We start from the raw sequence: 22,388 nt of genomic DNA, 5'->3' as shown, positions 1-22,388 counted from the left end.
TACATTATAGTTCCATAAACCAAAAGAGATTTAGAAATACTCGCATTGACAAAATAATAAAAAATTAAAAGTTGGATTTCTTCATATTAAGCACAGCTCAAAGTATAGTGATTCTTTACAATATTTAGTAAGAAAAAAGTTAAGTATTTCCCCATGTTTAATTTACACAGACTTTTAATAGCTTTATTTACAGAGCATTTCTCCAGTCTCCAGTTGCGTCTAGATAGCATTACCAGGTAACAGAGCAATTTTAAAATGGAACCTAGGTGTAATCCTAAAAGAAAAAGGGAAGATGGTGCTGTTCAAGGAAGGGTCAAGCTGGCCTATGGAAGCAGCCTTCACAACTCAGTTACTCAGAAGTAGTTCTGTTGCAGTTTCTACATCCCACGATTTTGAAGACAAGGCCACTATTACTGCATTCTGTGAAAACAAAAACAATTCTAGTTATAATGAAGTACTGTAATACTACATTCTAGACAGAACTGAACACATGACAATAGTTAACTAAAATAAATGCAAAAGGTGCACTGTAAAAAACGCATTAATAATGGGGGTATACGTATTGCCTTTGTCAGGCATGGGGTTCAGATCTAGCTCGGGTCACACAACTGATAGTGACAGTAGTAAACAAAAAAAGAAAAAAGAAAAATAATTAAAATGAAAAAACAATATTTGTTGCTCAACACTGCAAAACAGTTTTTTCAAAAGAACAACAGGCTAGAGGCCAACCAGTGTGGGTACATAATTTAGTGCAGGTGTTAAATGATCATTTTAGAAAAACACAGCTAATCAAGTAAAAGCAGGTGTTGTACCAATTGCAGGATTTTCTCTGCAAACTTACCTGTTTAAAACAAAAAAACAAACAAAAAAATGAACGGTTTACACTGCTCTGTACTTACTTTATCAAAGCCCATTGCACACAATTTATCTATTTTTCGGGTATATTCAGGACTGGAAACGGGTGCCCCAGCGTACACATGCGCCCAGAGTCGAGCTGTCTGTTTAAACATTTCTGGATTTTGCTTGTACTGCAAACAGGTAAAAAAATATGTTGAACCATCCATTATAATATATATATTATATATTAACTGTGGTGTGGCAAGTCAGAAACTTCTATTTTCTAGGTGAGCTTCCCAAGTATATACAGCAAGGATAATTGGGATACTAACAAATATTTGCCATTTATGTGTAAGTGAGTTAACATCTAGTGACAGAAATTACAATTTCTGAATGTAACCTTGCTTTGCACCTGATGAGAGAGAGAGAAATTGCTTTGTGAAAAATCCTACACAACTTGAACTCCAATGTAACTACTACCTGGGTAATTGTATTTAAAATTAATTCCATCAACAGGTTTATGATTCTTGTAAGCAGGGGTGCAAGCAGGAGTGTATACAGAGTTTTTAAGGAATAGGTTGTTCATATTGAAATACTTTCTGTACAAATCAGATCAATTACATTTTCTAGGCCATTTTCCATTTTAGCATGTAAAGCTTTTCAGACCCCTTTTTATGAAGGTATCAAATACTAACAAATCTGAGACCGGTCTCTTACCTGATTTGCCACCACCGCATCCTGTGGGTCATCTGGTTCTGCTGCTGCCAACAACGCTTGTAACGATAATAACACTGTTCTAAGGGTCATTGCCGCCGCCCTGAAAGGGATTGATAATGTATTTGAAATACCCCAAAAAAGTAATTGTCATACTAAGTAGAAATGCTGTGTGTAGTGCAGTGATTCCCAGATTAAATGGACTGCACAAAATTCTAAAATGAAGATAAACTGGAAAACTAAAATAATAATAATGATAAATGCAAGAACGTTGTTAAGAAAGATTTTTTGTAATGTAAAAATCTCGGAGGGATTTTTTAAGATGAACAGTTTTGAACCATATTCTTACTACTGGATTATCCAATATAAAAGAACACAGACAATACCTTCCATCATATTCCAAATAGCAGTCCCAGGAAGTTTTTTTTTGCAGCACACATTCTTAATATTAGTACTACAGTTCTTAATCTGTGACCCTTCAGTGGCTACAGTTTCAAACATGCTCTAGTGGAGCACAGCCATACATGTTACATTTGTATTTTAGCTTCTTAAAACTGGGTATGTTTTGTGAGCTTTTATAGCCACATGACTTGCATTCTTACTGTATACATTAAACTGTTTGTCTTTCCCCAAATAAATTGATGTCAAACAAAAACTACAAGCAGTAGGATTCTGTTTACTGGTAATTTCCTATTTAAACCGTAATAACAATAACACATTTCAAAACATGTTTGGAGTGCTTGCAACCAAATATATATGTTAGCAAAATTCAAAATGTTTAACACTTTGCTAAAGCTTAGGCGAACCTGAGGCCCTTACCAAGTAGTATTATTTCCAAGAGATCTCCGAGTGAATATAAAATGTGAGGCTCAGAACCAGTAAAGAACTGAAAAATAAATAAATAAATAAATAAAATATAGATCTAATGCAGATACCTAATAGTAAAACTATGGCCAAAAGTTTTGCATCACCCTACAGAATTAACTCATGTTGCTTCATAAAGTTTGAATGAAACCTGCTGAATAATGTTACATTAACATATTGAATTACATACTGCTTTGTAGCTTTCCATACACTTAAATGAATAGCTAACATTAAATACTGTACTACTATGAATGCTTTCGGTAGACTTTCGCAATATAATTGTGTAGTTTCTTTGATTACTTGATGTTAAATAAAAGATTAAAATGGTGTTCATATAGTTATTTTTTTAATTATTTTTTAATTATGTCTCAATCTTAATTCTAGGTGATGCAAAACTTTTGGCCATAGCTGTGTATTCTGTGTGGCCTTAAAACATTTCTGTATCATCACCCTCTGATCTTTTGATGGATTCATTCTATGAATCTTCTAACTAAAAGTGTCTGTGTGGCTTTGAAGGGAAGGGAGTGTGGGGCACATATATTTTTGATTAACAAATCCAGTTTGTGCTACGAATCCACAGAAAATTATTGATTCGTCAACTAAACCAGAGTCCACACAATTCAACAAAAAAGTGAATACCATTTTACTATGCAACAATCATTTCAACAATTCGTTAATTAGTTAGGGCTTCTGATTTTCGGTTTTAACCGATAAAACACACCCGATACGAAAAAAATGAAATCGGTGGATAGCCAATAAACACCGGAAAACACAGGAAAAACTGTGGAATCAATTCACATTGACTTTAACCTTTTCCCATTTAAAAATAAAACCTACTACAAAAATAATAATAAATACATTTCCCAGTGCTGCAGGGCAATGTCCCGCCTTCCTGACTTGCATCTATCATTGATTCGTTCTGAATACTTTAAACCCGCCCCAACTACCGAGTGGTAGCACATTCCTACATTTCTATTGGAGACTCCGCTTGCAAGATTTAAAACGAGATTACAATCAGGATGGAGGCTTGTTAGTGGGATCTAAAGCTGTATTACAGTTAAGATACAGAGGATTTAAAACAGAATTGTGGCGAAATGTACAAAAACGCCTACACACAAAAACCCCAGAAGAATGTGCCTGTGACCATAGGGATTTCGTTGTGGAAGTCAGCATAGGAAAGAAGGTACAACTTAAGTGTGTAAGTACTGTCGAGTTACTACTATACATATTTTGACAGGAAAAAAAAAAAACGCTCAAGCATTTCAAAAAGTAACTGAAAACACTAATTTCATACAGTGTATCAAAAACGAAAGCCCCGAAAAAAAACGATTTACATAAAACTTGAAAATAGCTAAAAATAAGCACCAAAAAATACAATTAATAAAACCCGAAAAACAGAAGCCCTAATTATAGTATTATACATTTCAAACGGAACACTTAGAAAAGGGCTTGCAATTTCATATAGCTTTTGCATTCTTTCGTTTAACCATTGTTCAAAGAAGCTTACAGCCCACTTACATTTTGCCAGAGTACTTCTCGAAAACCAGTTGTTGGTCATGATATCTATCTTAGGTTTGGCAAAACTATCAATAACTTTACTCTCCGTTCCCGGTTCACAGTCCTTTGTTGTTTGCATTTTTATTTCTCCAATGACACTTTCATGTTCTACAACTAAAGCATAGTCCTCGCTACTACCTTCACTTACAACAGACACTTCTGTCTGTGTAACAGGGATTTCAAAACTCAAAACTCCAAAGAACTCATGACAACATCCCACAATAAGAGCAAGGGTGTGCATTTCATATCACCCGATGCCTGGAACAACAAGTTTTACTGTTATACTTTGCCCATTGGACAAGTACTTTTTTTCTTCTTTTGTCACAACGTTCTGTTGCTAGAAAAAACTGTAGATTTCTAGGGAGTCACGCAAGGTCCTGAAACTCTAAACTGCGCACATCTCGCACACACAAATGAAAATAAAAAAATAAATAAATGCATAACCTCAATGCAACAATACTATTATTACATTGCCTTTGTCTACAGTTAGAGCCCAGTGAACGTTGACCACCAGCTTTAGGAAGAATATTTAACATAATAATTACAAAAACTATTTTCTATGTAACGGTTTAGCAATTTATTTATTTTTTAAAAAGCTAATTAAAAATTGGGTGGTTGGCAGTAGGTTTGTAACGCTATAGATTGACAATTATTTTTAATACAACTTTGCGACAGAGTGACAGCGCAACGCCCACTAAACAAAATTATTTCTTTCCAATGGCCATATAGGAAACCAAAACGTATTAAAAACAAGCGTCAATCATCGGTCTGGGTAATGTAGTTTAGAAACCAATCCTTTAACCCTTCTACTCTGGTGAACATTCTACCTGTTTGAGGTCTGACTGACATAACGTGACTTTCGGCTTGTATATCAAGACAAATATCCACTGAAAGTACTCTGTATTATACCTTTCCTTTCTAAACAGCTGAAGATTATTAAGAGAACAACGTTTTCACTCTATGATGAAATGTATCCTACAACTACCTAGTTTGAATGTATTTTTTTAAATGTACTCCGATTAATTTCTTCATAAGTGTAATTTAGTGATCTCCTACCTAAAAAAACTTTAAAGTATCAGGATGTAGCCACAACTCTCAGGAAGTAGGATCAGAAAGAATTTTATAAATACCGTGTCTGGTTTTCATTTTACACCAAATTTTTTGACGGGTGTGTAATGTGAAGAAGTTCGCCATCAGATAGATCTGTCAACTCATCAACATCTGTAAAAAAAATATTTTTTCTTTCGAGTCGGTAAGCATTCTTGGTTTAAAATCATGCTGTATATGGTAGTCGAAACCTAAGATACTGAAATGCTGCACCTCACAATAAAAGGTATTTCTATTGGCCTGGTGCGTGAAGTCTGACGTAGTTTAAAAGCAAAATCCTAAAAAAAAGTTATATTCTATTTGTATGTGGGTTTTGTGGGACGGTGAGGGGGCAAGTAGATTTTATGGACAAGTAGATTTTTCTAGGATTTTGTCCCTTGGACAAGAATTTCTTTTCAAACACCGCACACCCCTGTATTTTAACTGTTTGAACTAAGCGTAACAAAAGAGCAAAAACTCTTTTTATGTGTTACAGTGTTTTGGTTATTAAGTGTGCCAAGGAGCTTTAAACTGCAGTTTGAGTCTGGGTTTGCTATTTCTGCCGCTGACCAGCCTTGACCGCTCCAGTAATCAGCAAGAGAGCTGAGTGTAGTTGGAAAAGTTCAATGTGAAACCAACATAACTCTAGTCTAGATGAAGCTGCAAGTGAACCAAACAAACACATCTGAATCCACTTTAAAGAAACTCAAGTGAAAAAATGTTTTTGTTTGCAAGTGAACTAAAATTCAAATCACTTGCAAGTGTGTGCAAGTGCCCTAAGAATTATTAGAAACTTACCACTGATCTTTTAGAATATCCAAGCAAATTGCACCGGTAACTGAGCTGATGTTTGGATGCCATATTTTTGTAATAAACCGAACCTGAAAACAGAGAAGAGAATTACAATGCTGGTTTTACATGAGGCTCAAGCATCAGAGTTTGTCAAAAGAGGCAGCACAATGGGAATATCGAATACAACACAGCCACGGATGGTAGTCCCTGCAGAGAAGACCCTCTGCTTCTAGATGGTTGCGACTACCAACAGATTTTGTCGTTCATATATATACACCATCATTAAGTGTTTTCAATTTATGGATAAAACATATTGTACAACCGTAACATAAAATTTTTTTTGCAGAAGGCTGATGAACTGGGACATCAAGATTGATCTCAAAAGTAATTAAATATTGAATATGTAAGTTTAATAAAATCAGCAGTTTTTGTGATTGGATTTATACTGCTGCGGTAGACTTTGAAGTGCATCAAAGATGTACAGCTGTGGCCAAATGTTTTGCATCACCCTAGAATTATCTAATTTTGCTTGATAAAGTTGAATGAAACCTGCTAAATAATGTTACATTAGCATATTAAATTACATACCGCTTTGTAGTTTTCCATATACACGTACTTAAAGAAAAACTGACAAATTGAGAAATGTGAGATTTAGAAATCTAACATGAATGACATGACAAATCTTGCCACATGTTACTCAATTAGAATTAATCAAAATATGACAATTAGAAGAGGTAACGAGTAGATTTAAGCTATACAAGCACGATTTTTACATAGATTTTATAACTTTAGAGAAGTGCCATACCTCCTCGGAAACGCGCTGTGGTGGATATTTATAACTTAATAAAGTACACCCTCGCTATAACGGCCTTCATTATAATGAACCTGCCCCTGGACCCCAAATAAAAAAATTAAAAAAAACTTAAAGTTAACATAAACACGGGGGCTCCCGAGTGGCGCATCCAGTAAAGGCGCTCCTCGCAGGATGTGCCCTATAGCCTGGAGATCGCAGGTTCGAATCCAGGCTATGTCAAAGCTGACCGTGACCGAGAGTTCCTAGGGGGCGGCGCACAATTGGCTGAGCGCTGCCCGGGTAGGGAGGGCTTAGGTCGGCAGGGGAATCCACGGCTCACTGAGCATCAGCGACCCCTGTGGCCGATAGGGCGCCTGTGGCTCTGCAGCGGAGCCGCCAGATCTGTGTTGTCCTCCGGCACTATAGGTCTGGTGGCATTGCTGTGGATCTGCAGTGCGAAAAATGACGGCTTGGAAGGAGCACGTTTCGGAGGACGCGTGTTCCAGCCTCCGTTTCCCGAGTCGGCGGGGGGGTTGCGAGCGGTGAGCCGGGGATACAGATAATAATTGGGCATGCTAAATTGGGGTGAAAACCAGGGTAAAAATAATTGGCGACGACTAAATTATATAAAAAAAAAAAAAAAAAAAAAAAAAAAAAAAAAAAAAACATAAACACACACTGTCAACACCCCAGTCTGTGCGAATGTGATGCCACCTCCGCAGTGAAGTTAACTCTCTGGTCTTAATAAAAAGTGCACGCTGTGTGACTATGCCTCCAAAACACAAATAATTTCATGTTGCAACAAAGCTGGAAACTATATTGATCATTTGAAAAAAGGAATAACGCAGGCATGTCTATCGTGAATACAGGTTGTTAAAATAACGAACAAAAGGCTTGGACTCCAACAGGTTCGTGATAGCGAGGGTGTACTGTATTGATTATCTAGGGTAAATTAAGTAAACCACATTGGTTAGTATAGACATTAATTATAATATCTCAAAAGAAAATATCTAACTTTTACCAGTTAATGTAAACAAATTAAATTACCAAGATTAAACTTCATAATTATAGATATCCTTTATGTTCATGTTATATAGCTAATTTAATATTTTAAACAATATTCCCCATTGACTAAATAGGTGTTATTTCTAGCAGTGCTTAATTAACATTCAAAAATAAAATCAGACAACTCTCAGTTTAAAAATAATATGACTTTTGTTAATTTCGATGTTACAAAATTAGGAAGGTTAAAAGTATTAGCATAGGATTTCTAATTAATCCTAGAATTTCTATGCACCATGGAAATTCAAAAAATCTCCATATTTACCATACTTGTTTTAGAAATAACTTCAAGTCTCAAAATACTGTCTTGAAACAAAGTTTTGAGACAGATATGTCGACTCCTCCGGGTGAAGAACATTTTGCAAAGTTCCCAAGAATTATTTTGTTTCCAATGATTGTTTTCCTTTTTCTTGTAATTCCTCAAAGAAATTAATTTTCTGGCAGGGTCATCCCAGAGGCTTGCAGTATTGTTCAGAAGGACAAAGTCAAAGGTTTTTCAAAGGTGGCTCCCCTTGGAGTTCCTTCCAAATTCTGGTACATGATTGGGCAGTTTGAAAATAAACAGAGTTGTTCATGTCTTCTTTGCGATCAAACTACTCCCATTTCCTCCAGACAAAGCCTTGTAAACCAGATATCTGTCACTCTATTTGTAATCTCTCAATACACAAGTGGTCTTTGAAGTAAATTCCAGGGAGAGACTGTGTACCCAAACCATTTTGTTTACTCCTCCAAACAATAAACTTAGCTTGTGCTCACAGCTGGGGGTCTTTTTAAACCAAATTATCCTTTTGTTTACAATGGACAGTTTACAAGAGACAGGCAGTCCAGCCTGAGAGCAGGCCTTCAAACCTCCCCTAGTAAAAGAAAGATAATGTCGTTCAAGTTTGAGAGATAGGATGGCCAGTAGTGTCCACTTACTGTGGCAATGGAAAGAAGCTGGAGTGAAGGCATCTGTGCGCACCGTGAGAAGGCATCTCTTGGAGAATGGTCTGGTGTCACGGAGGCCTGCTAAGAAGCCCCTTCTGAGAAAGAAAAACATCAGAGATCGCCTGAATTTGTGTCGTACATACAAAGACTGGACCAAAGATTACTGGACCAAAGTAATTCTCTGACAAGTCCCCCTTCAGCTGTTTTGGAAACAGAGGTTGATTAAAAGTTCAAAGGCGCAAAAGAGAAAGATACAAGCCAGAGTGTACCTTCCCAATGACGAAGCATCCGGAAACTGTCCATATCTGGGGAATGCTTTTCAGCCAAAGGCAAAGGATCCCTATATGTTTTACCCAAAGGAACAGCTATGAACAAGGACTGGTACCTGAAAACACTGTAAGACCACATCCTCCCTACAGCTCAGAACTGTTTTCCCAACAGTGATTTCTACTTCCAAGATGATGGAGCCCCTTGCCATCCAGCCAAACAAGTGAATAAATGGTTATAAGACAACAGTATCAATCACGCCACTTCAATTTTGGCCTGGAAATTCACCAGATCAATCCTATTGAGAATGTGTAGGAAAATCAGGAAAAGTCAGCCATGCAGCTGAAACTAACTGGTATCAAGTGGAAAGGCTACATGAAGTAATCTAGAGGATAACTCAACCCTTTAGCACCTCATTGAGTCCATGCCGGACGATTAAGAAAGCCTTAAAACACAATGGAAAGCACTGCAAATACCAAGTACTACTCTTATGGATTCCAGTTGACATTTGCAATATCATTTCGTAGTTTCTTTGATTACATGATGTTAAATAAAAGACCTAAATTATGTTAACATACTTTTTTTTATTATTATTATTAAATTAAATGTCTCAATCCTAAAACTAGGGGGATGCAAAACTTTTGGCCATAGTTGTACTTTCATTTACTTGCAGGTATATTTTTTTGTTTGTTTTGTTATGTGGAGGCAGTTTTCTTGCTACAGATATGGTATATAGACATTAAGACAGTACATATACACACCTACCTTTGGAGGATTAAAGGGATATGTTTCTGGAATTTTTATTTCTAGTTGATATCTTCCTCCTGTAAAAAATAAAAAAAGAAGATTACATTAGGTTAACATGAACAATAAACAAAACAGAACATATTTAAGAAAGACATTACCTGATAAAATACAGCAGTCATTCAAAACCAAAAGTTAATTTCACAGAATAATGGTGTTTTTTCCCCCCACTAGTTTCTGGTAGTTTGTGTCAAGATACAACATTTAAAAAATAAATAAATAAATATAAAATAAAAATAAAAAAAATCACTAACTCCCCTTAACAATGCATTTATATGCACTTTCCCCAAAATACCAAAACCTCTCGGATTACCCAAACCTCAATGTGCTGTCGTTCTGTCTAGCCCAACTTGAGCAAGAAGGAGGTCTTGCTATTGCAGTTCACACCAATGTGATTTGGAAGCCCACCTTGTTGCCAAAAAATATTATTTGTATGCAGCTGCATACTTCAACTAACTGGTGGCATGGAGTGGAGCAGGATCCTCCTTTAAAGCAATTGGTGCAATTCATAAGGGAATATTTATTTACATATTCAAATGCAATATTCAAAAACAATATAATAATTAGTACTATATTACCAGAAATAATTCTCAGGAGTAAAAAAAAAACACACAACACAGTCGTAGGAACGTTTGTTTGAATATTTGTTTTAAGCACTCATTTTCCAATAGATCTAATGTATGGATAAACAGTAAGGCTGCAACCTTTAAAAATTGGTAATCATTTCGAGAAATTTAACTATAAAACTACTTAAACACTGGCATGTCTGTATCATTTGTCTTAGGTTTATTTTTGTATTATGTTGCGTAAGGTTGGTGGTACACTTCCCCATAGACGGGTCGGCCTGACGGTGGGCAGAAACAGGAAGTCGGCCATCTTGGGAGAAGCACATAGCTGTGTGTACGTGAAACAATTCCCATGCGATCAGCTGCAGGCTGGGCAGCAATTGGATAAACAGGGGTGCCAGGCTGACTGCAGGGAGGAGTTGGGTAGTACAAAGGGGATGCAGCTACGGGAGTACAACCCCTTATGCTGGATTAAGGGGTTGTTTTTATATATTGCAGAGGATTAGGAACCCGGGAGCTGCAGCCACAGAGCCAGAACCACCACCTGGAGCACTAATCCACAGCACAACACTTCACTTGAAACCCCGAGCACTAGGAACTGGACTGTGATATTTTGCGTATATTATTTCGGGACTGAAAACCCGCCGTATTTCGCTCCCAATACCATTGTTGGTAAAGGGTAACTTCATTATTTTGTCATTATTAAATAAACATGGACATTTTTGTTGGGAACCAAAACGCTGTTTGGACAGTCATTTATTTCACCACTCACATCCTGGTCACAGGCACTTATCAGCCTGACCATATAAATCATTGAAAAAAGTTCTTCCCCTTAGTTCCCCCTAATGGCAGCTGCAATGTTTTGACTCCCAGTAAGTTCCAGTATACTTTTACACATTTTAACCCTTTCAAAACAGTAGCGTTTACAACAACTATTCAACCTAGCACCATTTCAAAGAAAATGTGCTCCTTACATTAAAATAAACACTGTTTTTTACATCCCTGATTTATTTTGGACCATTTTGCATTTCTACAGTTTTACCGGCCCCTTTCCCCACCAGAAGATGTTTACATTCCCATCTGGATACTGTCAGTACAGATTCTATACATTTTTTGTAAAATCCTATTTATATATATTTCTGTATTTTCCTTTATACTTATTCTATATGTGTGTGTGTGTGTTTTGCATTTTTATTGCCTGTAATTTACATACTTTTAGCCCTATATTTTACTTCATTTTCTGTAAGTTGCTTTGGATAAAAGCATCTGCTAAATAATTTCAAAATAAATATCCATGCTTACAGGCAATTCATATTAAAACAATATGGGCATTAACTTAGTGACGGGTAATCCGCTCCATCACAATTATGTACAAATTGACATCTGTTTATAAAATTTGCTGCATATATTGCAAAACTACCAGCTGTTCGGTCAACACAGGTCACTTTGCAACTCTAAAATTTACCAGAACAAAGTAAACAAGTTATGTAAGCTACCATACTGTACACAATAGAGAGTATAAATGACACACAAAAAAAGGCATCACGACCTACAGTACATCCACAACATGAAGAACCAGCATGTCTGTGATAATAAAAGGCATCGGTATCATTAAAAGGTATCACCATGACCTACATCCACGGTATGTACAGCACAGATGGATGCCTCTATATACAGTACCCCCAGATTTGGATACTATCAATAACGTGCTGAAGAATGTCCAAACAAAGTCACAACTGAATGAGCACTTCCATTTTAAATATTAAGAGAAGTGTCAAATAATTGTTGCCGGTTTCACCCAACTCAGAAAAACGTGTTTCTGCAGTTGTACAGTAACTGCCAAACATTCAAAGTGAAACATTTCTTATCCGTAATACTATTGCAGAAACACATTTCTGAGAAAAAACAAACAAATATCCCACGCAATTGGTAAAAAATGGATTGTGGTTGGGTTAACACTACACTTGTGGGACATCTGCAGATTTAAATTATTTGCTTGTACTCAAAGAGTTATTTTTTCGATTCAATAAAGTTGCCTGTGCATACAACTTCCCTAGGCTGTTTGTAAATAAACTAACAGTTTCATGATTATCAAACATTACTTAATCCAACAGAAGAGGTTTTAATACCTCATGTAGTAGTACAGTAGTAAGGCTTTACCTGGCGTTTAATGGCAGTGTTGACCAGTAATTATTCCATCTAATGCTAGAATAAAGTGTGACCCTAGCTGCTAAATTTACTATTTTAGCCTCTCCCCTTGTAATCTAGATTGTAAATCTCAATATCATTTTTTATTTCTTACACTAAAGATGCTTTACTTGAATTTAAATGTATGTATTGTTATGGATTTTGACCAACTAGTTACAAGGAGGATCTCATGTTATTATTTGAAATAAATATTGGTGAAATATTTGAAAACATGTCTTTAGGTTCTTCACTCAATTCAAGAACTGCACCCATCTATCCATCTATGGTCAAAGTAAGCACAAAATAAACAATCATTTGGGATGCAGTGAAATACAACACATTAGAAAAAAACTGCTGTCTGTTAAAATAGTTTGTTTTACTACAAAACAAAGGCACGGAATGCATCTGCTGTCAAAGCACAGTAATGTGTGCTGGCAGAGGATTATCCTCATTGATCTGTAAAAGATAGTGGGTAGATGTTTTCTGTGTTATGGGGGGGGGGGGGGGGGAGATTTGCAAATTAACCCAACTAGTAGTTCACAAGTCATGAGTCACAAGCTTCCACTAAGACATTCAAAGAGAAGTATAAAAACAGAGCAAAAAGCTCATGCACATAACTGGTAATATACGGACGTTTTTAAATGGCATCAATATGCAGAGAAAAACTCAAAGAAACCAGTACAATTACTAAACCTGTGTATAAGTGTGCAACTGCATAAAGATCGCTTACCTTCATAGGGTGTGTCAGGGGGTCCTGCTATTTCCCCTCTCAATTCCGTGAAATTCTCATCTACAAGATCGACTTTGATCTGGTTCTTGCTCGTCTTTAAAAGAAAAGTTACAAAACAAGTAAAATGACTTATGTGGACCAACAAACACATCGGTGCTCTTGCTTATAGGATGCCTTAGCTAAATTTCAAACAATGTACAGTACTTGCCATAACACACATGCTAATGAGACTCTGAATAATGTAGGAATATTTAAAATTGCTAGTGTCCCATGAGAAAAGTCTTTCAATTTTGATATTCCACATATCCATTCAGGTAGCTGGAAATATGATTTTTCCCAGCCTGCATACAAATCACTGTACACAAATACAATTGTCAAACAAAGTCTCTTGAGTTCTTGGGCTCACCACTATTCCAGAGGTCAAGACAGCTACAGTACTAACCACATAAGCCAAATACAATGCTCCAAATTCAATCATATCCTAAATATTGTAATACAGGAGAAAAAACGTGCATGCATATAACACAAATGTGTATAGTACAGTGTGTGGGTGGTTGTATATCTGTGTGATAGCACTGCAACAAAAAGAATTGAAGTTGGCATGTGTGTTCTGGATCACAATAAATTGGAGAATTCAAGGATCATACTTGTTATGTCACTTATAAACAAGACAGATGTGGGATCGCTGGGGTACCAATACGTGCTGCACAGTGAGTTACAGTGTGGTGACAGGATCAATGGTACAGTGCTACTCTGTTATAATGTGGATGTCGGGGGTCCATAATTAAGAGACAGTGTTATTTGTGTTTCGCCTTATAAAGAATATTGGCATTTTTGTTCCCGAAATGATTTACAATGCCCACAAGTCAAATTAATATTGCAGTGTACCGTGGAAAATGAAGGAAGGAGACACATACAGTTTGCAGGTACTCAAATCCACGGTTTATTGGGAGGTTATTCCCTTGGCCACACAAAACACAACAAACACTCTTGCACTCTCGCAGCAGCACATTCACACAGCTCTGCCCGCGCTGATGTGGGCACCCCCCTATATGCTTTCATGTCCCTGCCTCCCCGGACGTCACCCACCAATCCCAGCTGAGGCAAGCTTACCGCTTCCCTGCTAACAAAACACATACAAACAAACAAACAAACAAACAAACAAACAAACAAACAAACAAACAACTGTAGACCAGTCCTGCAACGGTTGGAATAATAAAAACTGCTATTCCACCCGTTTAAAAGTTTACATCACTTATTTAAATTGGATATAATAAATAAATAAATAAATAAAACACAGAATCCAAGGGCGTTTCTACACACTCGTATTGTTTTGTACTTGTTTTGTAACATTAACACACAGTTGTGTTTTTACTTGTAGAAAAAAAAAATAGTGTAAGCACAGGAGCTTTATAAGTACTATATGCGTTTAAATATGGTGATGTAAAAACAACAATAAAACAAAATCAGTGTTGTTGGTTTTCTTTTATTTCTTTTTTTTTTTTAGTTTCTATTACAATTTATCCTAGCAAATTGGAGCCACGACCTTACCATGTTATAACCAATTCCACACTATAACAGGTCGCGTTACAAATGCATGAAAAGACTAGGAATGGGGTATTCACTGCTTCTCATCCACTTCTGTTTCAATTAATCAAGTACAACTTAGGCCAAATAAAAAAAAATGTGTGGTTCGGGTTACGCTGGAAAAAAAAAAAAATAGGGGAGGTTGGTAGGTAAAACCTTTTATTTTATTTTTAATTTCCTGAATAAGCAGAGTGAGCATGGCAAAAGTGGCACATGCTATTTTACAGTACATTGTTAATAACCCTGTTGTACTTTCATTAGTTACACTGTCATCTTGCTTCATTCTCCCATCATCTCCCCTTTCTCCACCTCACAGATGGCTCAGTCTCATTTTGAGGGTGCATCTTCATTAATACACTTTCCACCTGCCTTGTTTTACGCTATAGGCAGGTAGCTATAAGGAGTGAAACCACTGGGACTAAAATATGTCAGTACATTTTTTTCTACACTGTAAAAAAATATTGCCATAAAAAGTCTGCTGCAAATAAAGTATTTTTTCTAGTAGAGGGGGAAAATGAGTCTCCTATTAAAAATAACAAATCTGCAATAATTGAAATCTTGATGGAATTCAGAAGATAGATGTGGCAATTAAATTAACAGTTAAGTTTTTGTGCATTATTAATATTATCATGGTACATGTGTTTAGACACTAAACAGCTTTTTTTTATTTATCTTAAACATGATTTGCAATGATGTACTTGCAACATTAATTTCTGAAATCTGTCATATTTCAATTTTGACAAACGAAAAATGTTGGATTAACCAGGTCAAAGTGAACTAGTATTCATACAGTACACATTAAAAAACACTGCAAATCTGAAAATCAATAAATTGAAACCCCCCCGTGATTTCCCAGCTGGTATTTAATAAATGGTTCCTGTTTCCGAAGACGCTGCTTCCCGCGTTTGGACTGCGATGTTTTACTGTGTTCTATATTGAATATGTATCTTTGTAAATAGACCCAACATTGAATCTCAACCTTCTGGCATAAGCCATAACAAAGAAACATTTTCAAGAATAATGTCTACATATAGGCGTGTTAGTGATATGAGTGACTTTCTGAAAATTTGTTCACAGTGATTTAATTTCTGAAAGGGCTATTTTAATATTTCTGCGTACTGGCAAAACATTTGGTAACATTAGGGGTGGTCGTTCCATAACATTAGCTTTATTCGCTGCAAGGATTATAATTAGGGCTTCTGTTTTTCGGGTTTTTTAAATTGTATTTTTGGTGCTAATTTTTAGCTATTTGAGTTTTATGTAAATCGTTGTTTTTTTTTTAGGGCTTTCGTTTTCGATATTTTTATGAAATTAAGTGTTTTCGGTTACTTTCCAAAATGCTTGAGCGTTTTTTTGTGTCAAAATATGTATAAGTAACTCGACATTACTTGCACACTTAAGTTGTACCTTCTTTCCTTTGCTGTCTTCCACAACAATATCCCTTTTGACAGGCACATTATTCTGGGGCTTTTTTATGCGTAGGCATTTTGTACATGTCGCCACAATTGTTTTAAATCCTCCGTATCTTAATTGTAATACAGCTTTAAATCCCGCTAACAAGCCTCCATCCTGATTGTAATCTCGTTTGAAATCTCGCAAGCAGTCTCCAATAGAAATGTAGGAATGTGCTGTCACTCAGTAGTTGGGTTGGGTTTAAAGTATTCAACTTATGCAACTTACATAACATTAAAGGAAATTATGTGGCATTTCATTTGATATTTGACATTCGCAAAGTACCAGGTAACTTGAGAAAATGTGGCCTCAATTTGCACAGATTCTGCTTCATCTCAGGGACGTTAAACTTAATCAGAAACCAGAACTGCTACGCATTATATTCCACATGCAAAAGTTTGTACGTGTATACTGAGATTTTTTCCCCCTGATTTTTCAATTAGAAACACATTTTTACCGATTTTATCCCTATTTTAATATAAAATAAACTCGAAAAATTCCTGGGAAAAATTTGTTAAGATAAAAACCGAAAATGCAGAACACTACTTATATAGGGGCACAGGAAATGGCCTGTATATTCCTCTTCAAGCAATGCAGTCTTCTGTTTTTGCTGTAAATTGTTTTCAAACCTAACAATAAATCTTACAGGCTCTGGATTAAGAGATTGGAAAAATGTATCATCCTTGCTTAGTCAACACCCCCCCACTCTGTCACACTGACTCGTAGAAAAAGAGGATGGAAGCCTAATTACGCCTGAAATCTCTGAGCACTGGTTGATGACCAAAATCAAATGTTGATTCGCCAAGAAGAAGAAAGTGGCAGAATGTGTTTGAAAGATTTTTAGCCATCATTCAGTTCTTGGCAGAGCACACTTGCTTTTCGTTGACATATTGTACCAAACGAGCAATGACAACTTTCTAGGTTTGGTTCAGATTCTTGCTAAATTTGATCCTGTGATGCAGAAACACGTCAGGTGTGCAATGTTACATGAAATCCTTGATCACTACTGAGCAAGGGCATTTAGAACGAACTGAATAAGAGTATGTCAGGGAAAGTGAGAAACAAAATTCTGAAATGTCTGAAATAAGCAAAGTAGTTTTCTGAAATGTTGGATTGTACACCTGATTTGAGTCACAAAGTGCAACACGAATAAGGTAAAACAAAATAAATAAATAAAAATAAATAACATCAAATATATTTAATTACTATATGCATAAACAGATGTAATCAATTTGATATGCATAATAGTTTTTAAAGAATTATTAGTATTGTTACACAGTAATCCACAGCTCCACATGTATTACTGCATTTTTTGGTTGGTTTTTTTTACCCTTTCATAACACAAATAAATCAATGCATCTGCTTTTTTGGAGAACGATGTATCGGTAGTGAAAAATTAGGCATCACCCCAGCCTTACTTCTTAAGCTTTCTAGTTGTTGAAGACACAACAGGTTGGGGTCTTACATAAGCATTCCTGCAAGAACTTGTGAGCCTTGGATTAGACATCAATTATTGAAGAGGTCACGGCTTTGACAACGGCTCCAATATGAAAGGAAAGAATAGGTCTTCAATGTAGAATTCTTGACGTGAAACCTTTGGCTTTCTACATTCCTTGTGGATGCCACAGTTGGAATTGTGTCATTGGTGATGCAGCTATGAGCTCCAATGAAGCAGTCACATTTTTGGCTGTCACACAAAGAATTTACAATTATTTTTCTGCATTTACTCACCGCTGGAAATTTTTCACTGACTATGTATCAGGCCTTACATTAAAACCTCTGTCTAAAACACAATTGGAGTGCAAAGTGGAGACTGTCAAAGCGATACAGTTTCAGACTGGAGAGGTGCATGATGCTCTCACTGCTGTTGCCAGAGAACAAGATGTAAGGTTTAAAGATTTTATATAAGTAGTAATAATTTTATATACCCCTTTAAATTACAAACAAAGTGAGAAATCATTGAGGCTCTCACTGTAGATTTGCATGCAGCCATAAGGTGCCTGCATATTTAAGAATCAAGATAACAAACTTTTTTATTTATGGTTCAAAGAGCAGTTGGGACCTCAGGCGGATGAACCTTGTTTATCCATGAGTTGCTTTGTTACTTAAAAAGCAGATTTTGAGCATAAGTTTTAACCACAATTAACCCCACTGAAACTGGTTCTGACACACAAAGCTTCGGCTAAAGGTGTCGTCACGGGGCGCCGGCTGGCGCGCCTCCAATAAAGGGGGGCCAACTCTGTTCATTGGTGGGAGTAGACGGATGGGACCTGCTCTGTATATTGATGTCTGTAACTTGTATTTTGTTGCTCAAAATATTTCCATCTATAGGAGACCTGATGGTTTTGACCTGCAGTATTTGTTTTTCAAGATTGTACCTGCAGCTTCTGCATGCGATTGCGTTCTATAGCCTACTGCCTTTGGATTTGCTTTGTTCCCAAATTAAACTCCTTTGATTGACGATTACTTTAAGACTGACTTATTATTTACTAAACAAACCTTACAAAAGAGTCTGATGCAGGAGTGCGACATGAGGCTTCAGTTCTTGCACAAAAACTGCAGGAGTATAAATTTCAGATCTTCCTTATTGTGTGGTACGATATCCTGTTTCGCATTAATCAGGTCAGTAAAGTCCTGCAAAGCAAATCATTCAACATCAGTGCAGCAGTCTGAGTTGTTGAGGCAACACATTTATTCTTGATAAAGCACCGCAAAACAGGATTTAATGATGCCAAATAACAGCCAGAGACCTTGCTGAAGAAATGGGAAATACACCCAAATCCCCAGCAGAAAACGTTAAACGACCACACCGCAAGAAGCAGCAGTTTGATTATGAAAGCATATAACCAAGAAGCGCTAGATCCAGAACAGCAATTTTATGTTCAGTGCTTCAACACTCTTGTCAATAAAGCCTTGCAATCTGTGGAGCATGGCTTTGACCAGTTACAGGAACACTGTGGATACTTCAGTATACTGTATGACATCCACAATGTTAGAGATCTGGATAAAGGGGAGTTGCGCTCCAAGTGTGAAAATCTTCAGACACTTTTGACAGATTAAAGAGGGTCTGACATCGATGGAATTGAACTGTGTAAAGAACTTATCAGTGGCCAGCCTACCACAGAAATCATCACCAGTGGATGCTTTGCAGCTCATTTTATCCCACGGATTTGTTGATGTCTTCCCCATTGCCTGAGTAACACTCCGAATTCTGTTATCAATCCATGTCAACGTGGCATCAGGTGAGAGGAGTTTCTCCAAACTGAAACTCATAAAAACGTATCTTCATTCAACTGGCCATGCTGTCCACAGAGAATGACACTGCATGAGAAATAAGCTAATCTGACCTCATCAATGACATTGCCCGCAGGAAAGCTCGTAATATTGCCATCTGATCGAGGTAAGCTATTTTTAAATATTTGTTTTAAATTGTTCGTGCAAGCAGACAGTTTAAGCTGGGACAATTAAGAACAGCTGGAGCTGAAGTCTAATCAATCAGTAAACGCTCTCAAGTGGGTTAATACAGTTTGGGTACAATGCCGATGTAATTCAATGGCTAGTGTTTTTTTACTGACTCGATTCAGTTCAGTTTAGTGAATCAATTTTAAATATTTGTTTATTTGATTCACTGACACGAAACAAATACATCTTGGCAGAATTACCTGGTTATGAAAATGTATCTGAACAGAAAATGTACAAAAATGATAACTGAATATCTGGGTAGTTGAGCTTACACATTAAATGGTATATACAAAAAAAATAAATAATAATAATAAATTTTAGTACAAATCAAGAGAAAACTTTGGAGTATTAAGTGTTTATTTTAAACTATGTCATTTAGCTAATGATACAGCCTCAGTAGTGGAGATTATGAAAGTGACACCACACCATTGTGGCTCCATCATAGTCAGCATCATGTAATAAACTATAGAGAATTTAGAGCCAACATGGAAGTATGCGATTCAGTGTCATAACTTTCTCAACTATACCGGTTGCCTGGTTACGACGAATTAGAGACAAGAACAGAGCAAAGCAAGGCAATCCTGACTGGGAAATTAGCAGCGCTCAGCACTCGCACTTCAAAATAATACAGAAACATCTTAAACAAATAACAGACATGTACATGTAAATATGGCATGTATGAGTTAACGCAGCGCATGTCCCCAGCTGCTATTAATGCTAATACGAAGTGCAATATTACACATTTGCACGCTAAAGCTGGGAAAACCAAAAGGATTAATTCTGAACCGATTCCTGAAACCAGTCTGTTTGCTTTGTTGTATTATTTTGTGTATAACGTCCTTGAAGTATTTACATTCACTGATACCCTACCCAACACAAGAAAACACCATAAACATTGGGAGCCATGTGGAACGATATAAACAAAGAGGTTTTCATTTTACCTATTGCTTTCATTTAGTTAGTGCCTAGGTGACTGAAGGAGTAATGTCTTTTTAACAGAATTATGACTACAATTTTACAGAATCAAATATGTTTGCAGTGCCAATAAAATGCAATGAAACAACCCACTCTGGAGCATTGGCCCTGTGCTTTCCCTAGTAAACTAATGTTTGATAAAAGCAATGCGTTGAGTAACGTGAAATGATCTTTTTTTTCTGTTTTATCACTTGATAATATTTATTCCGTTTGTCCATCACTGAGGGGATGGAGGTTTAAATAGAAGCATTGCATTACATTTTGTATAGATCAAAAGTAAGTCGGGTAAAAACTCGCAAATTGTAAATGGTTTTTGAGGAGTCGTGTTAAGATTGAAATGTTTTATGACTATGTAAATTATGGAGATGCTATACAGGGATTACATTTTAATTAAACAAATACAGTATGTACCTAACAGTAATTATTGAGTTCATTTTTTTTTAAAAACCTAGCTCCGGCACTGCATACTTATACAACACAGAATGCGCGTGATTTGTAATGTTTATGATCATCTATATTGTCGCCTTGTTACATAACTTTCAAACAACAATAATTTGGGGGTAAATTCATACTCAGTCATAGCAAGTACAGCGGTGCCCCTCGCGATGACGGCAACCGTACAGCTCGTCTAGCCTCTCAGACCGCTTCGCCAAGAATCTGACAACACTATATTCTGGACGTGTTTTAATGTCATCAATGAACCAGCTTGCACTCTACTGCATTATTCCTGTGGATTCTGAGTTCAACATCCAGTTACAGTAATGTTGCATCATTTATTATTTCAACGTTTTTAACAAAGCCCCCATTTATATTTGCACACCCCCCCTTGCAATAGGCCTATATTTATTTATGATCCCCGGTATTCCCTCGACCCTGCCCGGTCCTCACAACCACAACTAGGAGCTGCCTTAGGCTGGCCACGGTCGGGGTGACATTAGCTTCTCCTTCTCTTTCTCGTCGGGCCTCGCTCGTTGTTGTTCCAATTAAAATGTTTATTTTCTAACTGACGTGAATTTAGTTGCCATTCTCATAGAGTAGTGTAAGAACGACTAACCTCCTCGCTCTTTAGGACCTCTTTGAACTCTCGCTTGATTCTCTGCACTGCGATGTTGGCCATGGCTTTGCTGTCTCACCGGTCTGTCGCTGTTTCCTGATTCAGGCCTCCAGCTGCAGCTTCACTTCGGCTCCTCTCTCTCTCTCTTCTTTTTTTTTTTTTTTTTTTTAACAACAAAAACAGAAAACCCCCTGAACCAAAATGGCGGAGCGTAGAGTGTGCGCACACAGTGGCAGCTAGCAACACTTTACAAACTGAGTTTCCCAGACGACTAGAATATGGATTTCTGGGGCGGTTTATTACGAGTTCAGCAGGAACTGTCATTACCTTTACATATTAAGCTAACATTAGCATGAAATTCCATATTTAGTATGCATCCACAATGCCTGTTTCGTTTTGAAATACGTAAATTACAATCCAAAAATAAATAAAATAAAAAAAAAACAAGAAACAAGAAACATTCATGTCGGTGCGGTACACAAAACACCTGAAGCTACTGTCAATTATACATTTAATGTGTCAAATGTATATCTGTCTACTAATTGATATTTCGTTATTTAACCTTCTATGCAAAAAAAAGAGGTAGTTTTAAATGAAGAGAAGCTTCATTCCTGAAACTTGCTTGTCACGACATTTTGTGAGGTATGCAGCTCTTGCAGCAATGGGAGGCTA

At 36.7% G+C, this 22,388-nt stretch overlaps 1 protein-coding gene across 4 annotated transcripts; it reads right to left on the bottom strand.

Annotated features, from left to right (window-relative positions):
* Nucleotides 1-156: 156 nt before the first annotated feature.
* LOC117420780 (ubiquitin-conjugating enzyme E2 K) lies at nt 157-22,006 on the bottom strand. Of its 4 annotated transcripts, XM_034034415.2 has the most exons (8): nt 21,796-22,003; nt 13,187-13,280; nt 9,665-9,723; nt 8,624-8,727; nt 5,857-5,939; nt 1,555-1,654; nt 900-1,028; nt 157-420 (listed from the first exon to the last, which is right to left on the bottom strand). In XM_034034415.2, the coding sequence occupies exons 4-8, from the start codon at nt 8,654-8,656 to the stop codon at nt 346-348; spliced, it is 420 nt and encodes a 139-aa protein (XP_033890306.1). In that variant the 5' UTR covers nt 8,657-8,727; nt 9,665-9,723; nt 13,187-13,280; nt 21,796-22,003; the 3' UTR covers nt 157-345. The 4 variants fall into 4 exon arrangements, with proteins under 4 accessions (XP_033890306.1, XP_033890305.1, XP_058888615.1 ...); XM_034034414.3 differs by lacking the exon at nt 8,624-8,727 and having other exon boundaries at nt 21,717-22,006; XM_059032632.1 differs by lacking the exons at nt 8,624-8,727; nt 9,665-9,723; nt 13,187-13,280; nt 21,796-22,003 and adding an exon at nt 5,103-5,193.
* Nucleotides 22,007-22,388: the final 382 nt, after the last annotated feature.

Source organism: Acipenser ruthenus, chromosome 1 (assembly GCF_902713425.1).
Source record: "Acipenser ruthenus chromosome 1, fAciRut3.2 maternal haplotype, whole genome shotgun sequence".
NCBI classification, from domain to species: domain Eukaryota; kingdom Metazoa; phylum Chordata; class Actinopteri; order Acipenseriformes; family Acipenseridae; genus Acipenser; species Acipenser ruthenus.
Note: the sequence above shows the minus strand (reverse complement) of the source record. Positions and strands in the feature narration are given on the sequence as shown.